Here is a 10,000-nt window from a genome sequence, read left to right as displayed (position 1 = left end):
TCGGGTGAGCACACTTACTAGTCATTGGTACATGTACTCTTTTTGGCGTTGATTGAAATTGATGGAACCGAACTTGCTTAGTTTAATTGAATGAACTGAACTAAGTTCTACATTTGTCATGAAACTAAACTGTAAACTCAACTATGTTGTTGACCAAACTTGCCTATGTAGGCGAATTCACCAGTAGGTGTTGGCGAGTTAACTGGTACATGTACAGGTGTATTCCATTCTTGAAGTACCAGTAACTGATTAGTTTCATAGAAAAAGTTTCTCTACTATGCCTAGCCTGTGTAGAAAGCGTTTTGTGCAGGGAACATGGAAGGTTTTTTCTGTTTTGGCGGTGCAAAATATGGGGTGAGACAAAAATAGGCGGACAAGGAACAGGGAAACTATTGATTAAATTAATTTTGTATGCTCTGAAAGTTATACCTTCCATATTTGAGTGCAAGAATACAATGTATATTGAGGTACCTTGGGGTTTTAAAGCTGGGGTGATACTATTTACAAGAAACAAAGGACCTATTAAAATAATTATTTAACACTAAAAGAACCCCAGCTATTTTACAGTGAGGACACTCGAACCATGAACACTTGATAATTTTTTGTACATTTTTTTAGTGACTATAGAATGTGGGCTCGTCCTTTTGACAAGAGTATTTAATGTTTTTACACTTACAAAATGCTATACATGTAACACTATACATCATAAGAAGAGCCTTTATTTCTTCGTCGTCGAAAAAAACGATGTACACAAAAATGTCAAGTGTTCACGGTTCAAGTGTCCTTACTGTAAGAGATGCATGTGGTTGCCAAAGGTAACTTATGGTTCCGGTTGTCCACTAGTTTGCCTCCATCTTTGTCTTACGAATGTCAGCAGGTATGCCTATGAAATTTGACTTTTTGAGCTTCGAAGTAGCTCTGCTGGTTTTTACGAGCCAAGTGTTGTTGAGATCTTCCAAGGGGAGGATGTCACTCACGTTAGTACAGTGACTCTTTACTTTTCAAGTTGCCCTCACTATAAATTTCTGATTTACGTTCTTAATATTTGTGAGCTAACTTGATGGCCATTTCCTGTACTACATTTTCTTGGCATTCATGCCATAATGATTCTTGATTGAATTTATACACAGAATTAGTGTTCACAGTGTATTCAAGTTGTTTTTTGTTTATCAAAACGGTCAGTTTTTAGGGTCATATTGTTTGCCCTGCTCAGTACTACTAACCCTCTGGAAAACCTTGTTGTTCTCGCCAGTTGTATGACTGCGTACAAGCAACATATTACTGCCAGCCCTGGTTAATCCTTTGCGGGACTCAATTCCCATTAGTAAAATAATTTAACAAAATAATGAGGCTCTAATCCAGCAACTGTGCAAATTCCAAGCTCAAGTTATATCAGGACCACTTGGCTTTTGTGTACTACTTTTTTAGTTTTAATTTCCTCTGTTCAATTTTCAGCTTACTTATGGAGGTCCTCAGCCACCCCCAGGAGGGTCGAGCTATTCACCTTATGGTGCTGCTGCAAGTGCCCCTGGATACCCTCCAAATGCTGCGGCTTATGGTGGGGTACCAAGGGGCCCTGTGTCTAGTGCCAACCCACCCCCCATTGGCTTCAATCCATCAGTCACTCAGGGAGCAGGTGCAGTAAAGATGCTGAATTTTTTAATCGGGGATTTTTAGCAACAATAATGGCTGTGACAATGGAAATGCCACAGGACAAGAATTTTGTTGGTTAAAAGAGGAAAATTGCTGTGATGCACATGTGGCACACAATTTAACTTACATTTAACCATGAATTATAATTTTTTCAAGCAAACAAATACAGTTATAGAATTTTTCACCCTTATTGTAGGGTGTGAACAAGTGGAATAATCATAATTAATTTTGTAAATAATTATTATTAGTCATGGTGGCACAAAGTTACATTTTTATTTTTGAGATGACCTTTTTCGTTGGCATTGCTATTGTTGTTGCTATAATTTCCTCTTACGGAAATGTGAAACTGTGGTCGCTTTTGCCACTTATTGGTTGATTCAAGTTCATCTGGTTCAGTATGTTGTTAAAGGCCAGACCCCAGTTGTTCAAAAGGTGGATAACACTATCCACCGGATAAATCACTTATTTAGTGGATGAGTAATAAGCAAAGCCAATTGCACTATCCAATGGATAGTGCTTTGTCCGGCAGATAGCGCTATTCATCGTTTGAACAACTGGGGCCAGATACCTAATTATCCAGTGGATAAGCTGTTATCCAGAGTATAAAGTATACCGTACTTCATGTCAGCCAAGGTTTTCGCACACACCCTTACATGGATATGCTTTTAATTGGGAGTACCTAGTCAAAGTTATGTGAGCAAATGCAGGAATCTCAGCACACACTGAAACTTTTGGATAGTGACATTATCCAATGGTTAAAGTTATCTGGACTTTGAACGACTGGGACCACAGAATAGAGCCAATGCAGTCATGCAATCAGTCACAATCCTTTTTTTATCGATCAATAGAAAGTTCATGAGGAGAACAGCTTTTAACCAAAATTTCCTTCTTGAAATAGCTTTCTAACCTTGTGAAATCCAAAAACACATGCAGGCCGCCATCTTGGATTCACATAATTATAATTTATACATGATGTCAGTGAGCTCAGCTGATCCCACTTTTCTCTTGGAAATGTGAACAACATGAACGGTGTTTTGTCCGTTTCAAGCTTCCCGCAAAACTTCAGGTTGAGCTCAATGACGTCACGTATAATCCAAGATGGCAGCCTGCATGTGTATTTTTAACAAGGATTTCACAAGGTTATAAAGCTATTTCAAGATTGAAATTTTGCGTAAAAGCTGTTCTCCTTCTGAACTTTCTGTTGATCGAAAAAAAAGATTGTCATTTTGGTATACCTGCATGCATACAAAGAGTTCTTTGCAGGTAAATGCCCATGAGACTTGGACTGTAAAGACTTTAATATGGACCTTAACCAAGGACGACAATGATGCAGGTTATGAGTACATTGTATAAAAATATTACTTCCTGTTACTGTGATAATTTTGCAACTTTTTCCAAGTCACTCGGCATGGAAAAGTGAGTCCAAATTCCAAGAATAAAATTGGTGAGAATGGTATGGATGTTTAGACAGAAAATTGAAAATTCATCGTGAGGTGCTTTCGTCGTCCACATGACCCCAAATTTGATAATTTCAAGTCGTTGTCAAGACAAGAATGGCAAAGAAAAATGTTAAAGTCACGTGCAGGGCGTGCAAAACTATTGTTTTTTGCTATTAAATTAAACCTATTCTTTTGTAGCATTCTTGTTGCCATCCTCATCTTGCTTAATTAAGGTCCCTAATAATGGAGTGTGGTGATTGTCTGCTTGGAAACATAACTTGCAGAAGCATAGCCAATAATCATGGATAAAGAATAGATAAAGATTAGATATAGCTCTTTTGTTTAGTGAACATACTACATGCACAAATGCTGCAAATAACCTGTACAATAGTTATGTTTTATATCACTCAAAGCTCCATATTAGAGAGTCATTGCCCTGGTCCAAAATACGAAATAGGGAATGGTAACTCTAGTCTTTGCTTACCGGTAATGCATTTCCCTAAATTAAATAACCCTCACCCCCATGGTTCTTACCAGTAATAGACTGTTTACGGTAAGTACTGTAGTGATAAAAGAATAATCTAATGAGATACATGTAATGCTGATTTGTTTGTTTTCACTGTTTTTCTCTAAACAGCTGGTCCTCCACCACCATACTCCCAAGGGCCACCGCAGCCACATCCACCATATGGACAGCCATCGCCTTACCCAACTGGACCACCGGCTGCACCTCCAGGGTATGCCCCTTATCCTCAAGGTGTTCCTGTGCCACAACCTACCTACCCATCTCAACCATATCCCCAGCAGCCACCAGGACATTACTATCCCAACCCTCCTGCTGGCCAATATCCACAGCAACAGTATTACCCCTACGTCCAAGGTGGCAAGCCACAGACTGTGTATGTTCAACAGCCTCAGCAGCGGCATAGTGGTCGTAACAACATGATGATGGGAGCTGCAGCCGGAGTTGTTGGTGGTGCTGCAATGGGTTACATGCTGGGACACACTGTGGGGGGATTTGGATATGGCGGCTTTGGGGGATGGGGCTCAGACCATTCTTGGTCCTCGGGGGGTAGTTTTGGTTGTGATTTTGACTAAGAATAATATTAAATTTAATCTTAATTACTGCAGTCTTTATTGGTTACCCTGTGAGTTGGCTTTTTATCACAGGGTAAGTAACAACCTGCTGGTAGGCTATTTAAGCAGAGACAGTGTACATGTATTAAATTCAAGTGCCATCTTTATTTCCACATAATCCATTTGAGCATTAGCCCTAGAAATGTAAATGGCCCCAAGGAAGGACAAAGAAAAACTCTGGTGAGGGTGAGAAATGAAACCATCACCTCTGGAGCTCTACTGAATGAGCTACAAAGTCACACAGGTGCACTCTATATGCTCGATACTTCACTGCAATGAACATATGCAAGAAATGAGAATGCTAATACAGAGTACAGTGGTACCTCTCGTTTGGGACATCTCCCTTCAGGGGACAGAATTTGGTCCTAGAAAAATGTTCATACTAATCTTTGTATCCAACCCAAGCTCTATTCAGGGAACACCTGTCCTGTTCCCGAAGGTGTCCCTTGAATGCAGGTCCCACTGTATAAGGTAATACAGTGGCATGGTTTTTATCACTCATATGGGTTGGATTTTTTTATGTAAAATAAAAATATTATTGATGATTTTGCTCTACTGAAGTTTATTTTCTCAGCACAGCCTGGACAGTGCCATTGTTGTAAATTTAAAATACTCATTGTTGTCGCTGAAAATAGTCTTTTGGTAAGATGATCATCACAAAAATAATAATGTTCTGTACTTTACTTTTTGCAACATGTCCAAAAATTTGTCATGAATCTTGAGTCCAACAGGCAGGACGTCACGTTTCCTTGTGGGATTGTGGACTCTGCATTTCAAGTGGTTAATCAAGTTATCACTTTTTTGTTCTTGACAGCACATACAATCCTGCTTTTAAGCCTCCCATATTAATCCACAAAGTCAAGTCCTTGTCCCATCACTCTCTTGTCCTGTGTAAGTAGCACAGCCCTGCCAGACCCTGCACAACACACCCGCGCCATTTCCTGAAGGGCTTGAGGGTATAACTTCCAGTTTTCATGTTTAGACCCACTTTTCTTGCCAAAGGGCAAATCAGAAATAAAAACATCAACACTGTTGGATTTCAGGGGAAGATTGCAAACATTCCACTGATAAACATCAAGAGGGGGAGTTTTCCTGTCATTTAAAGAAAAATAAAATGCACAATCATTACCCTACAAGAAGATGGAGGTCTTTCTGTACTTAACACAAAAATCACATGGCATCTAAACAATATTAACATTTTAAAACAGTAATCATCAGCTACACTGTACTATTTGAGAGATCCTTCAACTTTAAAAAAACAATTAACTGTCAAGTAATATTCTCTTTTTATGGAAACTAAAATTTTGGACATGATGCATCTATTCAGTAAATTTCAGTGGTAATCATGTTCTTCTCATCATTCCACCTTTATTACCTTATGTAGATACTGATGAAATATTAGGTTTTTACTTTTTACTAAAGTATCATATCTTCACCATGTGCAGTGGAGATGTTAATCTTTCACAGGTGAGGATAGTAATATTATACAGTTGTAGATGTCATCATGGTGAGTAACTTGATTAGCCAATAAAAAGCGTGCAAGATACTTTTGTGCTGTAACATTGTTCTCTACTACATAAACATATTTATGGCTCAATTAGACATTACTACGATTTGTTTTCATAATTTCCATATCTTAGTTACACAACAAACATTTTTTTTAACAGTTGGTAACCCCTTTTTCGCCATTTCGAAAATGAATAAAACAAGTGTTTTTAATCTTCCACATTTCATCAGTATCTATACAGAATGTATTACATGGCCACTTGGGGATATGAATTTTATCTTCTCATTCTATTAGTATCTCTAACTTGTTCGCTGTGCCCACTTGTGAGATACATGTAATTATGCTATCAGCACTCAAAGATAAAATTTGTATCCCCACATGGCCATGTGTAATATTTTCTTTATCTTCTTCACTTCAAGAACATAGAAAAGTCTTTTCTTTAAAATTTCAGGGATCTTTATCCCTGTGTACTGATAATGAGACTTGCCATTTATTTTGCTGCTGTCCAGCTGCACTCCGAACATTTGCTAGTGTTCTGGGAGGAGCCAGCTCATGATTGTCTCCGCACAAGTGCACACATGTGGGCCAATTCAGAACAGCTTCAATAGGAATGGATCCACCTCCACACATAGGGTCACAAATAACTTCACCTGAACAATGGGAATGAATTCAAAATAAATTGTACCAAGTTAAAGTGCACATAAGCTTCTCTTTGTGACAATCAAAACATGACCCTATCATCCTGAGCATTGTAGGAGCTCTTGAAAGGTACACACTGTTGCTACTCAAACCGAAAACAACAGACTAAACAACCTAATCAATGATGTTAACTTGGAAAAACAACAGAAGTCGTTACAATTCCAAAATTAATGATCGCTAGCTTACAAGACCTGCTGTGGTACCCAACAACATCTAAAATATTTTTTACTGTATTAACGTAGTCAAATGAACACAATGTAAGTTAAGCATAATCTTCTAATTAAATTATCCTAGGAGCTCAATAATTATCTAGAATCTTATGATATACAGGTGTTGGATTTAAGAAACAATGTTATGTTAGAGTCTTAGAAAATTGTATGCAGTGATTCATATCTTACCTGTTTGGATGTTTGCAAGCTTCAGCATGCAGTATGCTATGGAAGATTTCAATGTTGTTGGACCAAAGTGAGCAATATTTCTTTTTCCTCTACTTTCCTTTGTCAGTGCAACACCAATTACTACATTACTTTCAACAATGTTAAGGAGAACTTCAATGTCTGGATTACTCAGGTCCACAGGCCAACCAAACCAATCATTGATACCTCCACCAAATTTAGCAGCAGCCAGTACGAGTGCATGTAACACGAAATCGAGGTAACATTAGGCTTTCACTTCCAGATGGTATATATTTTTTCAATGTGCAATCGAACTAAGAAGAAAAATCAGTGTAATTCATGAGTGAAGTTGTTTATTATAATACTTCACAGTTGGTGGAAAGGCATGTACTGTATAGTAAATTAATGGAAAGGTGGTATGGTAAATGGTTTGTTTTCACTATCCACAATACCCGAAAAAGGTCTCTCTGTGCCACAGCACAAAACTCAAAATGTTAATGTACCAAGATGCAAAAACAAATGTGTAGTTTCAGACCAAGAACTTTCAGCGGTTGGCACAGTCTACCACCTTAGGTGATAACATGTTTATAACTTTGAGGCTGATGTGAGAAAAGTATAACTAGAGAGTGTTAGCATCGACAGCAAGTGCTGGGATTTGGATTAGTGCGAAGCCCCGTGTGCTCCACTTGTCCAGGCAAGTTGGTCTGCAACGACTTTACATCGAAATGTTGTTGTGGAAAGTACGAGTTTGTCTAAAGGAAATTGAGTTTGCTTTTCGCTGCTTACTATGAAGGACTTCCACTAGAAAAAGTGGAAACACCAGCAACTCATTCAAAACTGGCAATGAAATGTGTTCATCCCCTGATAATAGTATTTTCAGAAGACTGGATATGGAACTTGTATATAAACTTACTTAAAAAACGTACAGGGCACAACTTCAAGAACGAGTGCAAGTTGTACTTGTTCTTGTATTCACACTTGTTGGCAATGCTAACATTCCCTATCACTGATTCACTGCAAGTTATACTATTCTCAAGCTTGCACTTATTGAGTGAAGGGAAGTTTTGAGGATCAGGAACGAAGGAGGGAGTTGTGTTTCATTTCTCACCCTAACCTCTTCCTCGTTGTCACAATCTTCATTGTTGTGCTTCCTTCTTTTTGCTGGAGCCTCTCTGTTGTCGTTTTCAGTCACATTCCAATCAACACCATCTTTTCTTGTATCCTGGCAGTCTTTTTTTACGACGTGCTCTGCACTAAGAGCCTCAAACTTCACCTCATCAGGAGGGAGTTCCCTTTTGAAGAGTATGCCACCATATCCTGTAAACTGTTTCCATAAAGAAAGCGCTAGATCCCACTTCAATTCTTGGGGTAATTTGTAGAACTTTTCAAGAATCTCTGGACTAAAGCAATCAAGTAATTCGTTGTTGCCTTGAAATTCCTTCACCACAACAAAAAGATGCTCGACTGACCGAAGAGTTTTTATTTCAGGAAACGAATTAACTGGAATTTCAAAATATATGCGGCCTCTCCCTTCCCTCACAGATGTAGAGCCGAGCTTTTCTTTACACTCTCTCGCGGCTACAGATTCAAATCCAGTAGAAACGGTGGCACACACTGTGACAGGAGCAGCCATATTTGAACTGGGGAAGATGGTGTCTATTTCATTTCGTGTAAGCGGTCACGAAATCAGGATCCAGTATGACCTGGTGTGTGAGAGCCTTTTTCCGCCCTAGGGCCCGTTTCTCGAAAGTCCCGAAATTTTCGGGTGTTCCAATTTCTTTTGCATCTCAACAACGGAGAGGATCTAAGTCGTCAAACTTCACAGACGTGTTTCTTTTAGTTACCTTGAAAACATGTTAGAAGACCGGCTTTCCAAAACAAGCGGTTGGCAGGTTCAAAAATGGCTTTTCGGACCCGAAAAGTTTTCGGGACTTTCGAGAAACGGGCCCCCGGTGAGAGCGGGAAAAAAAGCGCGAGAAGGCAGCGTTTACCGTGAGCGCATACCATTCCACCAAAAATTCCGGTTTGCCATTCCAAAAACTTCATTCGGCGGATGGAACGGTTTTTTCCAGTTGGTTACCACACCGGTTCCCAGGCAGTCGAGTTCATGAGCTGGTGCCAAATCCAAACTCGATAACAATAATGGAACGACACTTATATTGGCCATGAAGTTATAGACGACTCTGAGTAAACGGGTTTTCTGATGTCAGCAACGACATTGTTTATTTTAGAGTTGTAAGCAGTTATACGAGAAGAAATTTAAATCGAGTCCGTGACTATTTTGAAGGCACTTTACCTTCATATTTTTTTGACGAATTTCAAAGTCATTTCCGCATGACGAAGGAAACATGTGAGCGTTTCTCTAAATCGGTCATGCCCACAGGAAGAATGCAATTCCACCGCGAAAGCAAATCCTGCTCGAACAGTCACTAACAGGTTCGACATTACTTTGAGTAGTGTAACGCGAGTATCCCAGGCGGCTATTAATATGTCCGGCCAATACATCCGTTGTTTATTAAAGTATGGATTGCCGTGCAACAAAACAATAAAAGATCGATTTGCAATAAAACATTGCCTCGCACCCACGTTAGATTACATTGTAATGCAAATGAGAAAAACTAACCGTGAAAAGGGCTATTGTTTCACTTGCCAGTCGCGGGGAAGAGAGGGGGGGGGGGGGGGGGGGAGGAGAATTGGAACCAAGCGTGAAGAGAAGGTATAGAGAATTCCCGGAATTTCCATATTTTCAAGGAAAAGGACAACCTCCAGAGGTTGACCGAAATTTTCGAAGCATGCCGTTCCATTTTATTCTGTATCGGAATTTCCGGAAATTTTGGTCGAATGGTAAGCGCCCTAGGTTTGTAAGGGAAAATAAAATACATGTCTTTTATAATTCTATTGCAGAAATTATATAAATTAAATGTCGTAGATTGTAGTTAGCTGTCAAGAGTTCGGTCAAGAGGTTAACCGCTTTAGCCGCTGGCCCAAAAGCCTGATGACGAGCATAGAGATCTAGAGAGGCCAGTCCACAGCGCGGAGCTGAGCCTGGTGCGGGTGAGGGTTTCTTTAAAACTTTCTAGTCTCCTTGGTCCTTTGACTGACTGTATTAATTTCCTGGGCCATGCAGGATATCTCACTTCTCTTTGGAGGAAAGACCTACCCAAGCCTGA

General features: G+C 39.5%; 1 protein-coding gene and 1 pseudogene across 1 annotated transcript in view; one reads left to right on the top strand and one right to left on the bottom strand.

The window, feature by feature from the left end:
- LOC137980429 (proline-rich protein HaeIII subfamily 1-like) overlaps positions 1-4,782 on the top strand; it is a 6,887-nt gene extending 2,105 nt beyond the window's left edge. Inside the window, exons 3-4 of the mRNA XM_068827874.1 lie at positions 1,456-1,636; positions 3,730-4,782. Coding sequence (XP_068683975.1) covers positions 1,456-1,636; positions 3,730-4,190 — 642 coding nt within the window. The 3' untranslated portion in view covers positions 4,191-4,782. The remainder of the gene's footprint in view (positions 1-1,455; positions 1,637-3,729) is intronic.
- Positions 4,315-8,494, bottom strand: LOC137981043 (tRNA (guanine(6)-N2)-methyltransferase THUMP3-like; annotated as a pseudogene).
- Between the last annotated feature and the right edge of the window lie 1,506 nt (positions 8,495-10,000).

The sequence above is a fragment of the Montipora foliosa genome, chromosome 12 (assembly GCF_036669935.1).
Source record: "Montipora foliosa isolate CH-2021 chromosome 12, ASM3666993v2, whole genome shotgun sequence".
In the NCBI taxonomy this organism is placed as follows: Eukaryota; Metazoa; Cnidaria; class Anthozoa; order Scleractinia; family Acroporidae; genus Montipora; species Montipora foliosa.
Note: the sequence above shows the minus strand (reverse complement) of the source record. Positions and strands in the feature narration are given on the sequence as shown.